The sequence below is a fragment of the Crinia signifera genome, chromosome 6 (assembly GCF_055691185.1).
Source record: "Crinia signifera chromosome 6, ASM5569118v1, whole genome shotgun sequence".
Classification (NCBI taxonomy): domain Eukaryota; kingdom Metazoa; phylum Chordata; class Amphibia; order Anura; family Myobatrachidae; genus Crinia; species Crinia signifera.
This window is the reverse complement of record NC_139222.1, coordinates 144801013-144826819: the sequence shown is the minus strand read 5'-3', so window position 1 is coordinate 144826819 and position 25807 is coordinate 144801013. Positions and strand designations below refer to the sequence as shown.

The following is a 25807-nucleotide window of genomic DNA, read 5'->3' as shown; positions in this document are numbered from 1 at the left end:
GTGTTTACCACTAGGGGGTGTATTCAATGTCGCTGGTGAGGGTTTTTTATGGCAAGGCTGGCTTGTTTTCATGGAGGTTTGCCGAAAACTAGCCTTCTTCGCCGTTTAACCCCCGCGTTGGCCACTCACCCAATTCAACATTCCGGGGGAATCCTCGCTGTCGGAGGACGGCGTGGATTCCCCCAAACGACGAGGTTCACAGCTAATGCAGGGAGCCCGCTGCATTTAGCAGCGAGCATCAGCGTTTTGGCGGCCGCACATGCCGTGGATAATTTGTCTGTACATTCCATAAAACATCTCCTCTAATTTAGGGGCTTACCTCTTTTAGCTGTTTGAGATCCACTTCCAGCTGTGAAGACTTTAGGCCTAATTCATGTTTGTACGCAGCTGCAAATTTCCAGGCTACAGATTTGCTAAAAAAAAAACAAGTGATTTTTGTAGCCACTCCCAATTTTTTATCTTATTTGGCACACTTAACTTAACTTCAATTAATTGACTTCAGATCATTTGCCAGCAATAACTAACGTGATTCATGTTCCTCGACTACGGCCCTGGCCTTTTTGGTGGATATTCTGCATATCTCTCACAGCAACTTTGGCACTCAAAGGGTTAAATGGCATTTTGCACGTGTATTTGTAAAAGATGCTGTTTCAGGGAGCGATATTTTGCAGTTAGTTTGCTAACAGACCTGTTGCAGCCAAAGCAGACTGCGGCCCCTGTACATGGTGCATTAGAATGATGTTTTCAGCAAAAAGAAACATTAGCAGACACTGGGGAAGAGGGAGAGCTTGGGGGCACTATTATATATTTTCTCTACTTACCTAGAACAACGGGTACTATAGCCCATTGTAATGACTTCCATGAGTATTGAAGAACCAAAACATCTACATTTTATAAATACAACTTAACCTGAGGCCACATCCATTAATTTCTTAGTGTAATCAGGTCATTCTTTCTCTCCAGCCCCCGTGCTCCGAGGAACAAGCTGGAGCCATGATGGCTGTGCTGGTGGAGATGGGATTCTGTGACCGACAGCTCAACCAACGACTCCTGCGCAAACACAACTACAACCTCATGGATGTAGTGACGGAACTGATCCAAATCAATGATAATGACTGGTATTCTGCCCGTTACTGATGTGGAGGAACAGCGTTCATTAAACTGGCAGAATAGTGACCCAATGCTTCTATGGTGCAACTTGTTGGCCACTTAACAGCACGTCTGATTGTCAGTCCTTTTGTGTGTCATTTGTTTCCCAACTACTTTCTTTTATGTTATTATCTTTACCATAGGATTATTTCTCAATGGCTCATGGGAGATTGATAAACTGTTAGGGAAATGTAGTATGATTAGTCAGGTATCACAAACTATACGAGTGTCAATAGAATGCTCTAGGCTAGTCAAGCAATGATTTATATCTCTACTTTACTAGACTCTTTGTGATGCTGGAGTGGTCCTTCAGGGACACTGTGAGCAGATCAGGATTTTCTGGAAAGGTGGTGCTTAACTCTTCTTTACCTGGGTTTCAATAGGCAATGTTTCCAAAATGGTTTGAAATATTCAGTTGTCTAAAATTCCGTATGAATGTTGGCTGAGATTGACCATATAATATAAATAGCCCCTGGTTGTGTTCTCAGAAGACACTTTGTAACTTGTACATTTCTAACTTGCTATCTGTAGCATTTGCCGTTTTTGTTATGTTTTTATTTATTTTAAGTGTAAAACATTGCTTCATTAAGCAAACTGATCTGTAATAAGTGGTACATGTTTGGAACACATCAAGATTGTGTCCTGTATCTTAAGGGTAAAAGTTACTAAAGTGTGAGTTTTTAGAAGTGAAAGATCTTACCCACAGCAACCAATCAGCTATCCTCTAGCACATTCTAGAGCAGGCATGTCCAAACTGTGGCCCTCCAGCTCTTGTGAAACAACACATCCCAGCATGCCTTGCCACGGGATGCGGTCATTTGGTCTACTGCATTATGGTCGACAGTCATTAGGTCGAATCCATTAGGTCGACATGCTAAAAGGTCGACATGACTCTAGGTCGACATGGGAAAAGGTCGACATGATTCTAGTTCGAAAGGTCATTAGTTCGACAAGGTCATTAGTTCGACATTGTCTATGTCGACATTCACAAGGTCGACATGGAGTTTTTCACTGTTTTTTGAGCCAAGATGTGCCGACAGGCGGTATTTCATGCCCTACCATCCACTAGGGCGTGGTGGGAGAATAAAATAGTGTGCCGAGCGTAGCGAGGCACCGTGCCCGACGCATAGCGAGCGATGCGAGGGGATGCAGTGCACTTTAAACTGTGTCCATGTCGACTGTGTTGACATTCAGGTAAAAAAACAGTGAAAAACCCCATGTCGACATAGACAATGTCGAACTAATGACCTTGTCGAACTAATGACCTGTCGAACTAATGACCTTTCGACCTAGAGTCATGTCGACCTTTTCCCATGTCGACCTAGAGTCATGTCGACCTTTTAGCATGTCGACCTAATGGATTCGACCTAATGACTTTCAACCATAATGCAATAGACCAAATGATCCCAACCCCTTGCCACAGTTTTAGCATTCCCTAATAACAAAACTGTGGCAAGGCATGATGGGAGGGCCACAGTTTGGACATGCCTGTTCTAGAGCATAATAGCTGGATTCTATTTGGTTGCTATGAGCAACATGTCCACTTCTAAAAGCACCCACTTTAGTAAATGTACCCCTTAGTTTCATACTCTCACATCAACAATCATAAAATAGATCTGATTTTCAGGGGTTAACCATGGTTAGTCATCTATTTTTAGTAATAATTTAAGGAGTTGCATAATTAAAGGAGCCATAGGCAAAAAATGAAGGCTTAAAGGCATGAGGAAATGTCTTTAATCCTGTAAAATAATCTTCGGTACTTATGTAGTATCTGGGCGTCCGATTTAGAAATCGGATCGCATCGCATCGTATCGCATCGCATGCGTCCAAATCGTATGCGATGCGATGGTCAAGATTTTTCCATAGGATTCAATGTTAAAATGGTCTGAGTCCTTTTTAACATAGAATTCAATGGGAAAAAGGGGTCCTTTTCCTTTCCCCACTATCCAAGTGGGCATGGAGTTGGATATAAACCTGTGGCGAGCGTAGCGAGCCACCGAGCCCGAAGCGTGGCGAGCGGACACAGAATACTTTTTAAGAAATATGCTGCGCTCGCCACGCTTCGGGCTCGGTGGCTCGCTGCGCTCGCCACGCTATATAAAATCAACTCTATGTCCACTTGGATAGTGGGGAAATGAACAGGACCTTCTTAACATTGAATCCTATGCAAAATCGAATCGCATCGCATCTGATTGTATGCCTTAAGGTAAGGCATACAATCACAAAATCGGCAGCCCAGATACTACATAAGTACCTAATCTTCTGGCCAAGAAAGGGCAGAATGTTAGCGCCTATATGCTTAATGTAATCCTTTCTTGTGGGTTCCAGCTCCTTTGTTCACATTTACCCATGCATTAGATTAAAGGGAAACCAAACCCCTTTAAAAAGCAGGTTTCTTTTACATAAATACAGTGCTGACATGGCTCATGTATGTAATAAATTGTTTATTAGGTTAACAGTTTGTTTGTTTTTGCAAAATTTTATTTTGGCAGAAAAGGTTAATTTTAAATATTGATAAAAACATTTCCAGTCTATGCTTTAATTCTAAATTTGAAATTGATTACAATTACAATTCATGTTTTATGTGTGGCTCACTATAGCCAATAACCAGCATTTCACTTTGATTTCCTAACCAATTTTTATGATGGTCAAGTCACAGAACAAAGTTGTTTTCTTTTCCCGTTGAATTTGGGGCTAATTTCCTCAGACATATTTATTATCAAAATATATTTAAAGTTGGTGACCATAAATAGATAGTAAGAATACAAACACATTTATTCACCTGTTAGAGTAATGGCTAATGAGGGTTGCATATTGTATGTAATGACCATGGGTCCAAAACTGTATTTAAACCAAATCATATCACATAGGGATAAATCTGTCCTTCCTATAATTACTGCTTAATTTACGGAGGATGCTATGTATATTAAGTCTGTTAACTAGTCCATAACATATTGATGAAGATTGTTTAGCCCATACAATGGCTCCCGACATTTTTATTAGACGACGGACCCTTTAGATGCAGTTGGTACTGCAGACGTAAAGTGTTTACTAAAACAGGGTTCGGCGGCATAGGCTTATGTGCGCTGCTGCTGCTGAGCAAGAGATCGGTGCGGTGATTGCTCCTTCCTGTAGGTTACTGCAGCAGCTGGTTACGTTCAAAAAGTTCCCTATATCTATTCAATTGTCTACCTGCTGCTCAATGTTTGTTGGTCTTTTCATTCTCAAACTTCTCAATTCCATTTGCCCTACTGGCCACATATCTCATTTAGTTACCAATGATTCCTGATTCTTCCCAAGAATGTGTGACTGCACTTATGTTGCTAATTAAATTGATTCAATTCGCTGCAAATCAAGCCCAGCAGCAGCATTTTTTTTTTTTTTAAGTCTTTACTTAAAAATCCCGATAACGGAGGGGTTAATCATGGTGCCTTAAGCCAATTAACACATAAATCCATGACATTGTCATGGGTGCTGTGTGTTAAAACCTATTAACATGTTAAGATAACATGGGAAAGGGTCTGGGACTGAATTGTCTCAGGCGATAAATCCCGAGGCTACCACCCTTTTTCAACCCCGTTAACCTAACGGGGCAAACTGAATTTGGCCTTTAGAGGCAGGTGTTTTGTATGTGTGCCAAGTCCACATACCCTCAGTATTTCTTTTTAACATGAAACTCCCCCAGTATTTTAGGAGAAAAACTGAATCCTTTTGAACCACTTTATATATAAAAGTGTTTTCATGGACAGAACAGTACACTAGCAGCATTCTTTGTGGTTCATGTATGAGCCTTATTGATAGAACTGGGGCAAAATGCTGCTCTCTAAACTGGGTACACATAAGATGACAAATTTAGACAATACGGCGGCTACCGACAGGTTCTTTGAAATCTTCCAATGTGTACGCTCTATCATGATGCTGATGCGCATTCTCACTGGTCACGCATGAACATGCAGGAAGATTTGTAAATATTGCTAATGAAAACATACTCCTGGATGTAGCCACTGACAATATTATACAATCTTGTCATCTAATGTATACCCAGCACAACAGAGATGCTCAGCCGGAATAATTGCTTATTTGGGTTCCAGCATATTTTTCTGTGCACCAGATTTCCCCAATATTTCCAATATTATAGATATTAACGTACATAAAAATATGGTTGCTAGCTGGGGTATTTCCCTAACAAATTTCTGATACAGATTAGCAGACTGGCGTATATATTCCCTAAAACTGGCCATACACTTATGCAACTTCTTGGAGGAAGTCGTCACATAAGATTTTCCTTGAACCGCCCGGCAGTTTCCCAGGCGGCAGGATCACATGCAGTCATTTTGCAAGTGATATATCACACACATAATCCTAGCAAATGCTACCAGAGGCTGTCCAATATGGCAGATCCTACATGCTTCACCTTGTGTTGTAGGGGCTCTCATTTGATGTGCGCCGGACAGCGGATCAGAGCTAAAGCACATGCGATTTTGCATGATTTCTTGACCTCATGCGTCGGAATCGGGCAGAATTACTTAAGTGTATAGCCAGCTTGAATGTTTTACCATGCTTCCCCACCATGTGGACCAAATTCTCCCATTTACACTGTGATATGGAATTGCCTCTATATAGGGAACTCTTAATTAAAAAGAAAAAAAAATGTCTACTGCGTATCCCATGTTAGTGTGTCTATCCCAATTTGCACAGTAATAAGCAAGTGCTATACAAATAAAACCAGTTCCCTGCCTTTGTATGTACTGTTGTTTTGCAGAATGACCTGATGCTCCCTGAGCACTGTTTTAGGTTGTACATCCGATCTTATATGAACTCACTTTCTGTATGCTCCAGAAAACAAGCAAATGCATACATATAGAGTGGCACTTATAAGGACCAGAGTCTGGAGAAGAATGGGAAGAGTGAGTACCATAAGGACATGTTTGTGTATTTGAAAATAGCAACCAGATGTACATACAATTGTAAAATGCAGGCAGTGTCCGGATTAAATACACTGACCACAATGACAATCGCGTTTGCACAGCAGATCCTAAGAAGTGAAGTTCTAGCTTCCAGGCTTGTATCATGTGTGTATTAGCATCGTTTTTTCAATATGCAAGACCGAGAAATGGCTTTGTTGTATGAAAGTGTATAAAACATGTGCGTATGTGATATGGCAATGCGGGCTTGTGTACAGCTTAACATATCGCAAGTAGTGTTATGTTGTAATAATATCCAAATTGCAACCAACTGTGCATAACCCTGACTTTGAGCAAGTGTTCTTTGTTAAAATGTCAGCAGTTGAGAGAGCGCCCCCAACCCCAACAAATTAACTTCTACTTAAAATTGTGGTACTCCCCAGTGAGAATGAATGTGGTCATGTAAATAAAAATACAGCTTCTCCCTGCTTTATTAGTTGTGTATGTAGGTTTGTGTGATAGATACATACTGTACCTCTTCAAATTTTATTTCTGCAGGATGGATTAAGCAAGTTATATATAAGGTTCCAGCAAAAAAAGGAACAGATCAGCTAGAAGTGGACCAAGTACATAAATATATTCATGCAGCCTAGACATTAGTAACTATTTGCACCAGTGAGACATGAGACACAACATGGGAGTTACATATTGCAGTGATGCCAGCAGTTCCAAGTGAATAAATGAGATGTGGTGTATATTGACTTCGTACATCAGCCATTAGGCCAATTCTACGTTCTGCCAATGACTGGGTCAAGTGATCGGCAAAGTCCAACATAAGTAGGATCTTGATTTGCTGACTAAACTCAGAATAGCGAGTCAAGGTTTTGTTTTGTTTTTAAATCAGAAGGAAAAAAAAAATCACTGATCGGGGTGTCATCGGGAATTCACCTGTTAATGTATGGGCTGCTTTAGACAGAAAAATACTGTCCCTAGTGTGCAAATTAACAGGTCACAACCAGCATTTTATATCCCGTACAGTGAATGTTCAGCAAGTTGTAGCTGCTCTACAGTTAACAGATAATTGACATTGTTTTTACTTTAAACATCTGACTTTTTTTTTTTTTTGTTAAGGCTTGCATGATATCCAGTAAAAGTCCCCGTGTAGAGTAGATGGATGTATATTATTTAGAATAAGCACTTTAAACTTATTTCAAATGTGATGTAAAAATGAATCTTGTTATGCTAAATGATTTATTAAAAGTAAGTACAAATTTGTGTGGTGGCTTTCTGCATCTGTTTCAGAGTATGTATTACATCCTCCAATAATGAGGAGCATCAGGCTGTATTAATTCCAAGGCTGGTATCCAATTAACCCCAAATATAGGTTGGGGGAGGGGGTTAACAGTCTGGTCGGTGGACTATTCAGTAAGCCCTAATAAGATAGCATGTGCTGCTGCTTATCAGGGATTTTGTTTCACCTGCCCATTTTTCTTTGGGATGGGTTGCTTCCAAATTGGATAGGCCAGAAATTAATTTTGCATTAAACGTCCTTAAAACCTACTGGACCAAGGGCAAAATGAATCAATATATCTGCACCTAGCTATCATTTTTCAAAACCAGGCCTGTAACTTGGCTGTTAGAAGCTAGTGGTTTGTCACTCTCTACTTATCACTATTTGAAGCTTGGCAAATCTAGCCCAAATGTCTTTAAGACGACAAAACAAAGGCAACTTTAGATACATCAAAGTACAAAAACATTGTCCAAATCAACATTGGGACACGGAATCAGGCTGAAGGTGATATTCAATCCCTGCCGCTATCTCCGACGGGGGAAATTGCAGCGGGCCATTTAATGCCGTCTTTCCCCACCGCATTGAAGAGGCAGAATGAGCCAGACTTTAAAAGCTGTTGGTCCATTTTGCAGAGAACAGCCGTGAATTGTTGTGATCATGGCCTGATCTTGACAATCCACAGCGGTTTACATGCACATGCCCCTTTTCGACGATAGTCAGGCGGGACATTGCATCCCACCTGCCGATATGCAGTGGAGCACAATGCAAACGGGCCAGGGTCATTGGGATATACCGACAGTCGTGACCTGGGATTGAATACCCCCCTGAATGTGTCATATGGTTATTAGTAAACAAAATACTGGCTCATTAGGACCACTTGTTAATGACTATCAGTCTTTTCGATATCAATATTGCCCATTTAAACCAAGAAGTGCCAAGTCATGTCCAATAGTTAAAGCATGGCAGTGTGACATTGGAATTGGAAGAGCCATAGCATAGCCACAAATGCTTTGAGCTGCTGTGGCACTGAACAAAGTGGGACGGGGACCTGATTCAGAGTTGATCGCTGAAGTGCGAATTTGCAGATCGAGCAATTATTAAATAAATGCAGATATGTATAGATCATAGCACATATGCACTAGGGTGCATAGCTACATATATGGTGTATAGATTGTAAATTCAATTTAGCCGGTGGTTGACTAACAGGAAGCGGCCTTAGGAAGCAAACTCCCGCTGTTTTCACAAAAAATTCCAAAGATTTTCAGGACCTCTCACAGCGCTGAATTATGCCAGTTCCAAGTGAACCAGATGTAGCATATATTATAGTTCCTTTTTTTTGCTGCTGTTTTCAGCAAGTGTCCGAAGAAACACAGGCGTGCCCAGTCGTAAGGGAGGGTTTGGGACATCAGCACCAGCCTCAGTCAGCCTGTATCTGGTCGCAGAAGGCCGATATAGTCAGGCTTACATTTGCAGTGTGTGGATTTTCAAGTGGATATCAAGCTGCGATTTTTTTGCAAATCATCTGCAGATTTGCGGCAGGCGAGTTCTCTCTCTGTCTGGAGTCATCTGCAACTTTGCAGATCAGCAATCAGGTCTGAATTAGGCCCAGTTTGCACTGACTGAAAAATGTTTTCAGTTCAGGAATCTATTGGAAACGCAAAACCTTTTAAGCAGTGCTCATAAAGAGCTTCACCCATGATGAAACATTGGACCTTAAGGTGCCCATACACGTACCAATTACCCAGTACTTTTTGTGCTAAAATAGCATCGTTGTGCATGTGTTGTGCATGGGATGCGATGCTATTTTAGCACAAAAAGTACCGGGTAATTGGTACGTGTATGGGCACCTTTACTTCTGGTTCATACGCAATGCTGCAAAATTTACAGCATTACGTATAGGCCCAAACGCCGCCCTGAGTGCCCCCCGGCTGCGAATGGATGATATGCATAATCATCCATTTGCAGCCTTGGGTGCAGGGGGGGGGGGGAATCATTCGATAGTCAGCAACCATCAAATAATTTCTCTAGCGCTCGCAGATCTGAGACACCTGTGTGGGTTCTCTGATCTGCGAGTGCCCTGTGAGGGAAGCGGGTGCACCATCAGGATATTTTCATGGGAACGCCCATGCCAACGCCTGGACTTCTATGTGCGAGCGCCGTCAGCATAAAGCGGTTGCACAAGCGCATAAATAACTATGTGCAGTCCTTAAAAAAAATTTTTTACTGAAAAAAAAATAATAATAATAAAATCGGTCCAACATGGTTAGATAAATATATAATACTTTATTATGGAAATTAAAGATGCACATTTTTGCCATTACAAACATTGTTTATGTGATACAATAAGTCTTTAATCTAAATAATAAAGCTTTATTTTATCCAACCAGTCTTTATTGGAACTTTACTATAGTTCCGAATTATAGGCTGCTTTTAGCAAATATTCCTTTTTACAGCGACAGACAATGAGAGAATTAAGATACTCCATCAGCGCTATTATTTAGCAAAAATAATATCTTGGTCTTTTGGGGTTATTTCTTCTCTCAATGAAGCCAATGGACTCATTTGATGCAGTAGAGGTTCTAATTACCATCTTTCTGACACTTAATTCAGTTTTAGTCAACATTTTGAGGTCTGAGGGTTCTTTAAGTTTAAGGCTAGAAGATGGTGGTGTGTAATATACACAATATAATAAAGAAGTTACCAGTGCTTAAGCGTGAATAGCCTTAAAACTTGAACTGTAATGGATGATTTCATTATACCCACCACTGTAATAAACTTTTTTTTACTTGTATCATAATTGACTGTAGCAAACAGGAGAGGCTTAAGCCCCATACACACGACCGCCCCATACACATGTTCATGGGGTGGGGGGTGTCTTGGGATGCTTTTTAAGTGCCCAATTACTTTTATTTTAATAAACCAGTGTGCAGTGAAAGGAATCCTATAGGATGCTGCTACTCCAACGACCCCAGTGCCAACAACAGCTCCAGTGACTTCCACTGCAGATCTCCGGGAGAATAGCGCATGTGTGGAGCCCATAGCTGCAACCGGACTTGCAGGGTGCCAACACTTGAGGCTTCACAACTGTGATGTGGAGGTACTGGCAGTGGGTGCTCTGATTTGGCCATATCATCCACTAGACCACCATTATACTGCTCACAACATAGTATTGCTTAAACGCGGTGACAAATATTTATCCTCGGGATTTAACATTATTCCCTGTATTTTGTATTACTGTAGTTAATTCAATATAACCATCTGGATTTAAGCATGAATAGCTTTAAAACCTGTACTGTAATGGAGGAATTTGGGAGACTCCGTAAGAAAACATATACAAGCAGTCTAGCTTTATAGGAGCACCATCATTGCAATACTTCCGACAACAGAATCTATTATAGAAACATTTTATTACATTTAGGAACAGTTCTAAAAGAAAATGGATTTTTTGTCTTTTAATTCACGGCAAACACTATTTTACTTTGGATCTGAGACCGTGCCTGCAGGTGCCAACTTTTCACTATTAGTCTCTGGGGTCTCTTTGTAGCTGCTGGTCTGTGAGGAGTTTGAGAGGGTACTATTCTTTTCAAGGATTGTCTTCAGTGTGGCCAGGGGTGCATTAGTACGGATTCCTGTAGGATCAAAATGTGTCCGGCTCACTAGGAACCCAGCTTCTGTCAGATGCTGTAAGATTTTATTTAATCTGTAACAAAAAAGAAAACTCACTCTTAATACAGAATAAATAGCGCATTTGTAAAAGCAAACTTTGGGGTCACTATTATGGTGTATGTTTAAAATGTATTTGGTGCCTTGTTTCAAGAGGCAACAGCCATTTTATGAGCTCATCCAAAAATGGCCACAAGGAGGTTCAAATGTGCATACTTTTGTGTGTAAGTTGTAAACATCCCCATTAATATTGGCTTTACTGTCAGTAGAAATTGTAAGAAACTTCTAGTGCAGTTAATTCCAGTTAAAAACAATCACTAAAGCAAATAGACAAATATAAATCAACCGACCCTGTATTCATAATTATTTCTCGCCTGATGACACATCATGATTAGAACTTACTTTGGTATATTCAGTCCTCCAATCGCATGTCTGTGAATACTGTAATAAAATGGCGGGTGTTCCACACGGACCTCCGTCTTTTGGCGCTTACAAGCATTTGTATTTACCTCCTGGTGTTTTCTTTTACCTGAAAAAACACATTTAGAAATTCAGCACCTATAATCTTAAATATACTGCCTTGTTTCAGAGAAAATAAAAAAAATCTGCATAAATGGTTATTCCAATACCTCATCTATTTAGGTTGCAAGCATACATATGCAAGTCACCTTTACTTCTGAATGTACTTTAAATTCTATTATGAACCTTTCAATGTACAGTTCTGTGCTAGAAGTTGGAATTTTGGAAATAAAGGACCATTATAATAATATAAAAACACCAAGTTAAAACTATTCCTACAAAATAATTTTTCAATACATACCAGGATCTACAAACACTTCGCCTCCACCAGGAATTTCAGCTTCTGTTAAATATAAAAAAAACAGATATGGGAAAACTATTGTAGTAGGCACATGTACTTGACTTTGAAATCCTGTTTTTGTTTGTATAACAGGTTACTAACTATTAGTTCAGGGGTTCTCAAACTCTGTCCTCAGGACCCCACACAGTTCACATTTTCCAGGTCACCTGGCAGGTGCACTCATTATTAGTGGACACATTTTAAAAGATCCACAGGTGGAGCTAATTATTTCACTTGTGATTCTGTGAGGAGAGCTGCAAACATGCACTGTGTGGGGTCCTGAGGACCAAAGGCTTATTACGGAATCCTGCTAATCCCAATGTTTGGCCGAATACTCATTTAATGTGTACCCAGCTTAACACTCTGAAAATGTAACTACACTACATTTTAACTGGGACATCACATATGAAGTGGATCTGTACTAATATTTTGTATATTTCTGCAAGCGTTCACGATTATATACACCATACCTCTTACCTTACAAGCTGGATAGTCCTCATTCTTATGAAAGCAGGCTCCTCTTGACTATACAGAACGGTGTAGCCTTACCCCATGCTCAAACTCCACACCCACCCTCTACTACAGCTTGCAGTATATAATAAGGGTATTGCTATGTACTTACCACTGAAAAAAGCACTAGTGCAAAATGTGTGCTGATGGCACTATCAACCAGACATGTAACAGACATGCTGATCAATGCATCCATAAAATAACTTTAGTTACACCGGTGGTGAAGTCATCGAGCGGGCATGTAATACCTGGTCAGCTTTACCATTGCCTGGCCAATTTTTTTTATTTTGACATAGTCCAAAGAAATAGTGGTGTGGCCAGGACATAAGCACAACATACCTTGATGACTGTGAGACTGTCTGTGAGTTGTACACTCAGACTCAGAAATGAGGGTCTTCAGAAGGGTCAAGATGTCCAAAATCTCACGTGACACTGCTGCAGTTACCATTCTTCTGAGGAACCCGGTGTTAAACAGAGAGCCAGACCTGGCAACCAAGAGAGCAAAACAACAAATCAAATCCGGCTTCACACAAACACAATGGAGCAATCCTTTGTGGTAGTTGAACGTTCCAATGCATACATCTAAATCAGTTAGGGACAGCCCACAGTTTCTCTAACTCTGTCCTCAGATTCTCACAGGTTCCTGTTTTCCTGGGGATTTTTAAGACCACATTCTTTCTATTAAGGCATCATTGCTCACTGCTCCAATACCCCTTCTACTATTGCCTTGTATTTCATTCACATCCTTACATACATTCTCTGTGGTAATCCTCCTCTTTATAACCTTCATTGCGGACCGCCTTGTGAGTAAGGACCTGATTTACACCAATCAGAACATCTATTCATGCTGGTTTACATGGGCTCCTGTGATGTTAGAGGTCTGCACTTGTCATAGAAAAGGTCACTTTTTCTTTAAACAACAATCTTTACAAAGCGAATATAATTCCATATCTTGGTAATGTAAATGATGTCCTGTAAACTACAAGTTCTTGTTCAAAAAAAGAATCATGTAACGAATGCTGGTCATCCCTAAAAGGATGCTTATTTGTCAGAACTCAGAGCATTTAGAATATGAAAACAGACATTATAAAATATATGGAGGGAAAAACGTAGGGAAGGACCCGCACAGCTGAAATATTTGTTAGAATTCCGTCAAGACAGATTTAGTTGGACCAACATAAGGGACCACATAGTCATCAATGATAGTGGTTAAGTGGTTGGTGGTGCGCCCAGCGTTCAGTAACAGTAACTGAGGGTGGGTTTGTTTTGTATTTGCAAAGGTGCAAAACAAAAGAAAGTAAACGCTTTTTGGGCGCACTCTTAGAAAATGTAATATGTATTTAGTTTAAAGCATAACTTTTATTGCGGACTTGTTAAAATAAGGTGGCATAAAGAATAAATGAAATAAACATTCCTCTGTAATTGTTTTTGTTGTGTGGTACTGGTAAGTAATAATTCATAAGTCATATACCAAATTTTGAGTTTACCACACAACAAAAACAATTATACTCAGAGGAATGTTTATTTCATTTATTCTTTATGCCACCTTATTTTAACAAGTCCGCAATAAAAGTTAAACTAAATACATATTAGATTTTCTAAGAGTGCGCCCAAAAAGTGTTTACTTTCTTTTGTTTTGCACCTTTGCAAATACAAAACAAACCCACCCTCAATTATAAAATATATAAAATACTCACCACAATGGACCAAGCATGACTGCAGATCTCCCTGGCATACTTTTGTAGCAATCACAGGGCAGCTGTTTATATGGGTTTTCTAGAATGAAAACATTGATAATTATTAAAATGTTTAAACCGATAAAGAACAGCACATACCCACAAACATATCACCCAAATATTTGTTGTACACAATAATGAACCATAGCAATGCATATTCAGCACTTTTTCCAGCTAATGAGGATATACTTTACATGAGAAGTATAGTTTTTGAACTTGGACTGTATTATTATACATTGCACATGAATGGGTGTGTCAGACAATAATCAGCTTACAATCAATAAAGTGAATTTCTCTTCTAGCCTTTAAATTCACCAGAGGTTCTAAAACTCGGTCCTCAGGACGCCACACAATTCACGTTTTCCAGGTCACCTGGCGGCAGGTGCACAGGTGCATTAATTTCTCACAGGAACGTTTTAAAATATCCACAGGTGGAGCTAATTACTTTACTTGTGATTCTGTGAGGAGACCTGCAAAACATGCACTGCGTGGGGTCCTGAGGACCAGGTTTAAGAACCTGTGAAAGACACCATTATGAAAACCATTATAGTTGCAATGCAGGACAGCCCCATAGGTGTCATCCCTAACGAATGATTTCGACCCTTATGGGGAAGAAAAAAAAAATAAAAGCAATGAAGGATAACAATACAGCGAATCCAGTACAAATCAAGCTCTTGGTTGTGGAAAAGACCAAGATGAGCTGTAATGTAATGCTTCTGGTAAAAGTGATAGTCTCTTCTGGAAGAAAGCGTACAGAGATCTAAAACTCAAGAGAACAAAGAACCAAACCATTCTGTAGAAACTTAAGGAAATGGGACTGGAAAATACTCTACGTTAACATCGGATATTAACACAAAAGAAACAACAGCTTTAACAATTTAGTGGCCAGACACCTCCAATGCCACCTATACCCAGTGTTCTACAGTGTCCCCATTTGTGAAGGAGTAAAAATGTTTATGCTTCATATATGGATGCTTTTCTGTGACAAGAGTGAAAAGGAGTTTTATAGACATCTACAGCTTGGAGACAGTCATAAAGAAGTAGTTTCATCCATATATACTGTCCCTGAACTAGACAATTTAACACGGTCCTGAAATCTAGATAGGAGGTTTGACCTTTGCCAAGTGAAGATCAACTGCCCTCCCCAACATATGGCAGAATGACAGCCCCCGTTGAGTGTTACTAACTCTAAATCATCTGAGATGTGAACAATATATCCTTGTAGAAAGACCTATTTCACCTACATGCAGCAGGGGCCACTGCAGTCACCACATATGGGGATAGAGTAGGTGTACTGGAGGAGTGGCACTTTAAGAAACTTTACTGCTGCAGGCTCCTCCCTCCTCTATCCCCACCCAGACCCCAGTCTTTAGGGTTAATTAAAAATGCCCATATAGAACTACATAAATATCCTTAGCTATTTATTTTAAACCAATTTATCATTTACCTTCAACCATATTGCCTTCTTTCTGGAAGATCCTTTCCTCACACCAATGGCAATGAATTAGGTTATTGATCATCTTTGTACTCTCATCAGCAAGAGAAGGTCCCCTCAATACCCGGACAATGACCAAGACAAAGTGTTCTAGAGCCACAGAGAGTAGAACCTCAATGCCTTTATTACACCGTGCAGCCGCCCTAGTAATAGTAAAAAAAATAATACTTTGAATTGGTACATGTACAAATAATCAAATGCTATATGGCCAAAAGGATGTCATCCAGAAATATGTGGATAGGACTTAACAGTCAACGCCTCTGGGAAAGTGTAGCACTTACATACTGTCGGAACATGGCATTAGTGACAATGGGGCAAATGTACTAAGCCTTAACAAGAGATAAATGCAAGGGTGATAAGGAGAGATAAACGTCCAGCCAATCACCTGCTAACTGCCATGTTACAGGCTGCGTTTGAAAAAAGTCAGAAAGGAGCTGATTGGCTGGATGTTTATCTCTCCTTATCACCCTTGTATTTATCTCTTGTTAATGCTTAATACATCTGCCCCAGTGTCTGTGGTTCAGACCACAACATAAGGGCCAATGGTGCAGATGTATTAAGCCTTAACAAGAGAGAAATGCAAGGGTGATAATGAGAGATAAACAACCAGCCAATCACCTGCTAACTGCCATGTTACAGCCTGTGTTTGAAAAAAGTCAGTAAGGAGCTGATTGGCTGGACATTTCTCTCCTTATCACCCTTGCATTTATCTCTTGTTAAGGCTTAATACATCTGCCCCATTGGCACTTATATGTTGTGGTCTGAACCAGAGTCAGCATTCCATTTAATCACAAACATGTTTAATGGTGCTGATGTCAGGGCTCTGCTCAGACCAATTAAGTTCTTTAATAGCAAACAGAAATGTTTTTGAGAATATCACTGTGCACAGTGGCACTGTAATGCTGAGACACCAAAACTGTCACCACACAGTTGGAAGCACACAGTGCTCTAGATTACTGTAAAGCTGCCCATACATCTACAGATTTATAGTCCGATCTGGCTGGTTGGAACAAAAACCTGGTAATGGATGAGAGCAAATGACAGTTGACCTTTTGCTTCGAAATACTGGAAAACTGCCAAAAACTGTGATTCCGATCTTACCAGGTTTTTGTTCCAACCAGCCAGATCGGACAATTAATCTGTAGATGTATGGCGAGCTTAAGTCACTGCACTCTGTAGTATTTCACTGTGCTTGAAGATGAATGGCCCACACCAAACAGCCTCAAATCATTTTACAGGTGGCAGTATACATTTGAGCAGCAATAGCTTTTCTGACACTTCACATTGATTCATCTGTCAGAGCATCAGATGCTAAAGTGAGACTTCACTTTTGATAAGCTTTCACTTCATATCATTCCAGCCGACATTTGGCTCAGTGGCTTCTGTACAGCTGCTCAGGCCAGGAAACTAATCTATGAAGCACCAAAATATTTCTTGTCCTGACACCGCTTCCAAACAAATTTGGTACTTTAGCATAAGTGTTGCAGCAGAGAACATAATTTTAGTGCACAACTGCAATTGGCGGTCAGTACGGATGGTGTAATGGTTAGCATTACTGCCTCACAGCGCTGAGGTCATGGGTTCAATTCCCACCATGGCTCTAACTATGCGGAGTTTGTATATTCTCCCCGTACTTGCATGGGTTTCCTCCGGGTACTCCGGTTTCCTCCCACAATCCAAAAATATACTGGTAGGCTAATTGGCTCTAAACAAAATTAACCCTAGAATGTCTGTGTGCGTGTACATGTGGTAGGGAATATAGACTGTAAGCTCCACTGGGGCAGGGACGGATGTGAATGTTCAAATATTCCATGTAAAGCGCTGCAGAATATGTGCGCGCTATATAAGAAATTGATAATAATAACAACAAGGTCCATTTTGTCAGCTTGTCACTCACTACCTCACCACAGAGCTGTTGTTGCACCTAGATGTTTCTATGTTACCAAAACAGCTACAACAGTTGACTTGTGCAGCTCTAGCAGAGTAAAAGTTTGATGAATTTAAGTGCTGGAAAAGTAGGATCAACTAGAACCATTCCTCTGCTAATGCGGAACTATAGAAGCTACATGCTCGATATGTGCCTGTTAGCAATGAGGTGGTTCCATCATTTTAGCCATACATAGTGTATATAAAACAGTAAAATATCCAGAAGAGGATACCTGGCTATTGCAGACAGGACTATTCGAGCCGCCAGCTCCTTGAAGTACTCAGTTCTAATGATGTTGCAGCCATAGTGACGCTTCGTAACATGTACAGTCTTGGCGTACAAAGATCCAGTGTCCGTTGAGGTCACAGATAAAATACCCAGGTTTCGGATATTTCGAAATGCTGCGTCCAAATAGTTGACAGATGTGCCAAAGGGATCCAAGTGTCTGAAAAAAGATAGCAGCAAAACAGATATTTAGGGAACCAACTACACAAAGAGTTAGTAAGCGTGCAATATGTCATTTTGATTACATAAAATCAAAGGCCTGCATGTGCATTAAGATGTTGGCGTCCATCTGTGTAACGTCTATCGTGCCCAGAAATTCATCATCCACTGCTGTTAGGTCAGTGTCCATTTCAGTCTCCTCCTTGCTTTTCACTACTGCCTTCATTTTGTTCAGTTGACAATTTTCCTGGATCATCGCTATCGAGCTGTCACTGATATCATTTACGGTGACGTGCACAGAGTTCCTGAGGTTCTTTGCCCATTGTAATCCCATTATGCCTGCAAGAGACAACAGAAATTCTAGTAGTTCTGTAATCCTAATATGGGAGACTATAAATGGATCAGAATTTTAATATTTCATTTCTATGTATAATAGTGATCATTGCTGCCTCACCCTGCTGGGACCATGGGTTCAATTCTGGCCAAAGTTTGTATGGCTTTATGTATTTGACTGGGTTTCCTCCATGCAAACAAGTTTCCTCCAAATCCAAAACATACTACTAGATTATGTGCCCGTGCTAATGTGTTTGTGTGGTACAACATTGAAGCCACCAATTGCTGTGTAATACTCACTATATAAGAGGAGGATAATTCTACGGAAGAGCAATAAATAAAATATATCAAACATCTGTATTCATTATAAAGACCTGCAAGGTTTACCTTACATAGGAAATAGAAAAAAAATATTCTTAAATTTGTATTATAAAATGTGAGCGACGCTGGTATTTTGCACATCTTTCACAGAGATGTTGGCACTCAAAGGGTTTTCTTCATTGTGAAATACTGAAAGCACATACTGCATCTCTATTGTTGGGAATTGTCTGTTTGTACAGTGCAGTGCCCTGAACAGTGTCCTAAAAATGTTAGTCTTACTAGTAAGATAGTACTGCTGGCTGGTGGTAAGAGCCTTGATAGAGGGGTTCACAATCTCCTTGAGTGCAATTGCCAGGTATATTCCCTATGTCCATATCTGTGTGGATTAGACCAGTCTTGTGTTCCTTCAAGGACGAACTTTGCATGGATATGTTTTAGCATTAAGCCTCAATTACTATCACCCACATATAGAGAAGGTTGGCTCTAGGATCAAATTCAAGTGTTTTAAGACAGTAAAACAGGCATTCCCAACCACGGTCCTCAAGGCACACCAACAGTGCAGGTTTTAGTGATATCCAGGCTTCAGCACAGATGGTTTAATCAGAATCCCTTAGATACTAATTAAGTCACCTGTGCTCAAGCCTGGATATCTACAAAACCTGCACTGTTGGTGTGCCTTGAGGACCGTGGTTGGGAATGCCTGCAGTAAAACATACACAGGACTAATTCCATCATCTGTGGTCAACTCCCAACCGCCTCTGCCAACATGGTCTATTGAATTTCACCATACTATTAAGCTCACAATATTTACAGGAGGTGTTGTAAGGGGTTGCAAACTGCATCCCGACGGTCAGAATCCTCAGAAACCACCAATGAAAAAAATGCCAATTTTTGGTATGTTCTCTATGGCTGCCCCTAAATTCTGGATTATCTAAAGATTTCATTATACTTCTGGAAACTCCTATTCTTTATACAGACTGCAATAGATGATCTCAAAGAATATCTTTACAAACTTCCAAACCACCTGTGTGAAGTGCCAATCTCTAATTTAAATTTACAAAGATGCTCAATTGCCTAACATATTTCAGTTAAATTACAGTTGGACATTGGGGTGGCTTAAATGGCACTAGAAGCAAAACAAATAAAATACTAAATAATGCTGCTTTCACACAGCAAACACGGCATGGACCCGGTATTTTTAAACTCTTCTAAACGGATCAGACAGCTAAAACCCCTTTCACACCGCATATCTTTAAATGGTATTTCAATGCAGTTTTTGTCCCTTCACAACATTGAACCCATTTAAACCCATAGAAAGCAGTGGATGAAAGTCTGAAATGGGTAAAACACTGCTTTATTACCGTTTTATAGGACCAGTCATACACCTTTCAGACCACACTTAATACTGGGTAAAATGCCAGTTTTAACAGTTCGAAAACAGTAATATGTGCGGTGTGAAAGGTCCGTTTTGAATTTACCGGTTCAAGAAAACCGGTAATTCAAAACGGTTAAAAAGCAGGGTCCTGCCCGTTTCAGTGTCCGTGTAAGTTGATGGGACAAAACGGCATTAATACCCCTTTCAGACTGCACTTAAAACAGGTAATATACCGTTTAAGATATGCAGTGTGATATGGGATAAGGCTGTCTGACCCATTTTTAAAAACGTTTTAAATTACCGGGTCAATGCCGTTTTTGCGGTGTGAAAGCAGTTTAAATTCATTCTGCACCTTTCAGACTGCACATATTACCGCTTTGAAATGGTAAAAAAAAAAAAAACACTTCAAAATACTGGGTAAAGAGTGCGGTCTGAAAGGTGTATGTTAGTATTCTACTAACACCAACACTACCCGCAAAGACCTTACTTTTATATGGTCCAACTTGTATTTTAGAGTACTGGTCATTAAAAGGTATGTAAACTTATTGATGAATATACTAGAAAGCATGCTAGCATTAAAAATAAGTGCATAGGATGGATATGTCCTCTTTTACATGTAAAAGCAAATGAAGCAAAAGTATTTTAAAATAGCTCACATCCATACCTGTGGAACTAAAAGCATCCAGACATTCAAGAGGCTCCCGATCTGTGGCCAGCACTGCCAGGGCACAAAAGATGAGCTGTCTGTAATAAAACAGGGACACGTGAACAGAAAAGAATAGAATACACACAGCTCTCGATTATATGGTTTAGGTTGTGTCTGTTTTTGCCCCTTTTTTTTGTTCTAGTTCATCAATGATTAAATTTGTTTTGTGTTTGTTTGCTTGCATTTATTTCAAATTGTATAGTTATGTTTTTTTAGATCAAGTGCCAGGCTCTCAGCATTTAGTCGCAATACTATGTTGGTGACAGTCGGGCTAATGAGTATCAGATTTGATTATACCTTGGGACGTCAGGGGTCTAGCGTCTGAAGGTTCTAGTTATAAAGGGTCAGATTTAAATTAATAGCAGCGTTATACCGGTGTTAAACCGAAGGAAACCAGAAGGCAAACAACAAACCAACATTACTTCTGAAGGACTGCATTGTAACCACAAAACACAGCAACATCATGTGGCCTCAACTCATCTTTGCCATGAGAACACCTGGACCAGGCACCCCCCCCAACTCTCCCCGGCCTCACTGACTGACTTCTCTCTCTCCCCCTCCCCCCCCCCCCTTCACCAGGAAGTTTGCTGTTGAGCCCTTGAAGATGGTGCCGAAAACGGAACTGTGCACTCAGCCATATGTAACCCCATATCTCCTGTGTGATAACTGTACTGTCTTTGTTGTAACCGTGTTGTCTTTGCTCATACGGTTACCTACCTGGCTGCTGCAATGACCAGTGGCGCCACTGATGGCTGCCTAGGCACTGTGCAGCTTGGCAGGTATGTGTTCCCTGTGTCTATATCCCCCAGGGTACTTCTAGCCTATACCTGTATGTGTTCGCATATCTGTCACTGTTTAACTGTACCCAACTGCCTGTTGCACAGCAATCCAAGTCAAATTCCTAGTATGCGCAAGTATACATGGCCAACAAAGTTGATTCTGATTTGAGTACAATCATCTTAAGATTCCTGAGATTTAGGAATCCTTGGATGTATACCATCTGGCCCCATTGATTTATCCACTTTCACTTATATACCGAAAAATTAGTTTTGCCTCCTTTATCCACTGACTGGGCCAATTTCTCCTCAGCGTGTGCATTTCACATCTGAATACCTTCCTATTCTCCTTCTATCTAACAAGTTACATCTCTATCTTAATATTTGTGTGTCTGCTTAGATTTCCATAAAAAGCTCATGTTTTTTGCTTTCACAATACTGGTTACTTAATTCGCAAACCATACTGGATTTTTCCTTGTGCTTTTCCTAACCCTTTTGATACAAACTGCTGTTGCCTTTAGTGTTGCACTTTTGAATTTTTCCCCACTTGTACTGCACTCCTAATTCCTCCACTCTGCCAAGCATCACTTACACATTTTCTCATCTCTACAAAAATCAGCCTTCCTAAATTATATCACCTTTGTTTTAGTATGGGATGAGTAGGTCTCTGTCTTTATTCTGAACCATACTGCATGATTATCAACTGGATCCCAGGTTTTCTTTTACCCGAATCTTCCCCTCTCCCCTCCATGTCCAGAACCACCATCACCAGACGCAATTTCCAGCCTCTCCACCTCACTGTTGTCCTCCCTCTAGACTTTTCTCACTCTACCATGACCTGCTCCAACCGGGCAGCCCCCTTCTATAACTCTTCCCTTACCTCTGCTCTTTACTCCAATGCTCCCCTCTCTTCTGACTCCCTCCACAGTTCTAAATCCCAACCTCAGCACACCAAATTAATAAAATGGTTATAAAAAATGTTCACACTTTGAGGACGTCTCACTCTGGCGGCCTTCCTTCATTTCATGTTTATTCTCTCCTCCTACAGCTCTTCTCTCCCTTGCCAAGCAATCACTTTTCCAATAACTCATTTCTTCACAGTCCTCCAGTCTCCTTGAAACCTTCAACACTCTCCTTCTCCCCTACCATCCGTCCTCACTATCACAGACTTTGCCGCCTCCTTCATCTCCAAAATTGAGGTAAACAGACACAATATCTTCTCCCATCCCCCCTCTGCTGCCCTCCCATCACCTTTCCCCTCAAACTATGCCACGCTGTCCTCCTTCCGCCAACTACAGACAAGGAAGTCCAATCCCTCATACAATCCTCTCCCAGCTCAACTGGCTCCTTGGACCCCCTCCTGTTTCCTATGATCCCTCTCCCCCACTGGCTACTCCAACCATCACTCTCTACTGGCATCATTCCCTCACCATTTGAACATGCTCTGGTCTCATCTCACCTATTCTAAAAAAAAAAAAAAACACACACACACACTAGCTACCGCCCCCATCTCTCCTATTCGCCTCCAAACTACTTGAACGGTTGGTTTACAGCTGTCTCACCGACAACTCTATACTTGATCCCCTACAATCTTTCACTTACTTTACTTCACTGAGACTGCTCTAGTGATAACCAATGACCTGCTTTCGGCCAAATCCAAGGGCCACTTCTCTCTGCGAATACTTCTAGAACTCTGCTGCCTTCAACAACCCCCTGCCTTGATCATCTCAGATTTGCTTACATCCTGAATTCAGACTACCTCCCGCTTGCTTGCACCTCATGTCATCTGTCGGTTGCCCCTTCCTACTAGATTGTTAGGCCCTCTTCTCACATTTCACTTACAGTTTTCGCCTTCTTACATCTAAGAAGCTGTAGTGCGTAATGAATTGTGGTGATATTTGGCACCTGTACTCGATTTTGTTATTTACTGTAATGTTAAGTTCTGTCTTCTTGTACTAATCTATTGTATGCCCTTTGCCCGGCGCTGCAAAAAAACACCTTATAAATAAAATGTAATAATAAATTCCAGTTACAATACAATTTACACTTCAGTTATAAATCATCACACCCTGTTTAATTGCTGAATTTGGATGATTCTTCACTAAAAAAAAAAAAAGCAAAACTACAATATGATCAAATTGAACCATTAATTCTTAATTTTGATTTACCGGTTTGTTTTCATTACTGGATTAAAAAAAGTTTCTGATATAAGTGGAGTATTGAAATTGGGAAGAACTCGAACTTCAACATTTAATTCCTGTAAAATAACTCCAGGACTACCTGTGTGAAAAAAAAAAAAAAAATAGGTTAAAAACAAAAAGGGAAGTAGTATTTTTCATAAATAATTTGTTTTTATTGCTCACAGCATTTAGTACAAACAAAGTCAATGTTTTGGCCACATACAGGTAGCCTTCCTCAGGACCCCACTTGTTCTTGTGTTGCACTTGTGGGGTCCTGAGGAAGGCTACATGTATGGGGCTGAAACCTTGACCTCTGTACTAATGCTCTGAGCAATAAACAACAAATTCTGCTACAGACAGTTTGAAGAGAAGCCCAGGTGTGTATGCTCTTTTTTCCTTCTATCTATATCTATACACACAATTGCGCACAGTCTAATATGCAATAAAAATGTTCATGAAATGTTCCAATGTACTGTGCCACTACTTCTATAAAGCCCTACCCTGGGCTTTAGAAAATTGAATGTGGAAACGAAAGAAGTGCAGAATATAGCAGAACGGATTCAAGAGTCTGTACTTTCACTACTGTAGGCAACACTGGCTCTGCTGCCAGCCAGTTACACCAATAAGTGACTGGCTAGCAACAGAGCCATAGATGTTAGAGACTAAGGAGGAATTGTATGGAGCAATGAAAAAAAATGTGGTACAGTGGAGAAGTTGGCTTTGAAGTAACATTTATCAAGTGCATTCTGTAACATTATATGTAGCCATTGATTAAATGGGCTACTTCTCTCCTGGCAAACCTCTCCACACATCTACCCCTATGTGCAGCTACGAAAGATTAGCAGGGATCATGGAGAGAGATGAAGTAGTCACTAGCATTACTGTCATAGGTACCCAACTCTCTGTGACTGAGAAAGAAATGTCTATTTGTAGGGGGTCGCACATGGCTGCTGAAGAAAGGCCCTGTGACTAGTTTATTAGCAGAAAATCATGCTTAGCATCAAAATGGGGGGTGGGTGTCGGTAGATGTGTCATTTTTGCGAGAGAATATAATTGGGTGGGCGGAGGGGTAGTAGTTAAGCCATTTGCCCTGGATTAAAGAAAGAATACCTTTAATCCTGGAACCACTTACCAGAGGATGGTTTGACTTGGGTTTCCCCTTTGTCAACATGGCGCTTAATGTGTCTCATCATGTCTGTTCTTCTGCGGGCCACAATTGCTGAGCAGATAATACAATGGTAATGAGCACTCTGTTTACCAGGCAACTGCAAGACAAAATTTAGTCATTAGTAACCACCCATGAAAACACATTTTAATAAAAAAAAAAAAAAAAATTATGTGGTTTTTATCAGGCAAGGCCCTTCCTCCACCACCTGCAGCGAATGTTCAGACAGAAAATGCGACCAGAGTCACCTACATCAAGCATGAAGGTAGTACAAGAAACGATACACATTCTCCTCTGAGAAACAGTTTATTCTGCCTTGACTGAAGTCTATTTCCAGATAGTCCAAAATTGGAAAGCAGACTTTCAGCAGGCAGGACATTTACTTCAGCGAGTGGTCCCTCCATCCTGAATGGACTTTATGGTCTCCAGAAACTATCTCGGTTTTGAAAAAGCTGAGACCCTCAACTAAACACGTCAGTTGCTAAGCACCCCTCTTCAAGCCTTCCTTTATCACATTGGGACTACAAATCACCACCTCCATTTGGATACCTGAACCAGGACTCAATTTGTGGACTCTGTCCTTGCTTGGGCCAGATTGAAGCCATCTTACTAAGGACGAGACCTTCATTACACTCCAAAGGGGACACTTCCATCTACTGCAAGCACACAGCAACAATCACCCCAATATACGTGAGTGTCACATCAATACTGCTCAATCAAAGCTTCTCTGCCACATCAATTTGAGCCCAATAGGAACAGGATCCTTATCAAGGAAGATAAGAGGGGCGCTATTCCCTTTATCCAAAACGCATTTTTTATTTAAGGGACTGCACCATTTTGTGAGGTTTTATTCAATGATTTATTAAACATTGTTGATATTTTAAAGTGTGTAATGTGATGTTTTATTAGAAATAAAATAATTTATACATCATACTGTTGGTAAATTGTTCCTCAAAGCGCAGTTTTCTTCTTT

The 25807-nt window shown here is 40.5% G+C and overlaps 2 protein-coding genes across 9 annotated transcripts in view; one reads left to right on the top strand and one right to left on the bottom strand.

The window, feature by feature from the left end:
- The window catches only part of NBR1 (NBR1 autophagy cargo receptor), a 71400-nt gene extending 64072 nt beyond the window's left edge, over positions 1-7328 (top strand). For 4 of the 5 annotated variants that reach the window (XM_083147541.1, XM_083147539.1, XM_083147540.1 and 1 more), the window contains one exon: positions 964-7328. In XM_083147541.1, coding sequence (XP_083003667.1) covers positions 964-1137 — 174 coding nt within the window. In that variant the 3' untranslated portion in view covers positions 1138-7328. The remainder of the gene's footprint in view (positions 1-963) is intronic. The other variant, XM_083147542.1, reaches the window with a different exon arrangement.
- Positions 7329-10732: 3404 nt separating this feature from the next.
- Positions 10733-25807, bottom strand: part of TRMT1L (tRNA methyltransferase 1L) — a 28456-nt gene continuing 13381 nt past the window's right edge. For all 4 annotated transcript variants that reach the window (XM_083147532.1, XM_083147533.1, XM_083147531.1 and 1 more), the window contains exons 7-17: positions 24802-24934; positions 23658-23769; positions 20672-20751; positions 18065-18317; positions 17767-17979; positions 15560-15750; positions 14074-14152; positions 12716-12861; positions 11828-11869; positions 11410-11536; positions 10733-11044 (exon numbers count right to left, since the gene is read on the bottom strand). In XM_083147532.1, coding sequence (XP_083003658.1) covers positions 10819-11044; positions 11410-11536; positions 11828-11869; positions 12716-12861; positions 14074-14152; positions 15560-15750; positions 17767-17979; positions 18065-18317; positions 20672-20751; positions 23658-23769; positions 24802-24934 — 1602 coding nt within the window. In that variant the 3' untranslated portion in view covers positions 10733-10818. The remainder of the gene's footprint in view (positions 11045-11409; positions 11537-11827; positions 11870-12715; positions 12862-14073; positions 14153-15559; positions 15751-17766; positions 17980-18064; positions 18318-20671; positions 20752-23657; positions 23770-24801; positions 24935-25807) is intronic.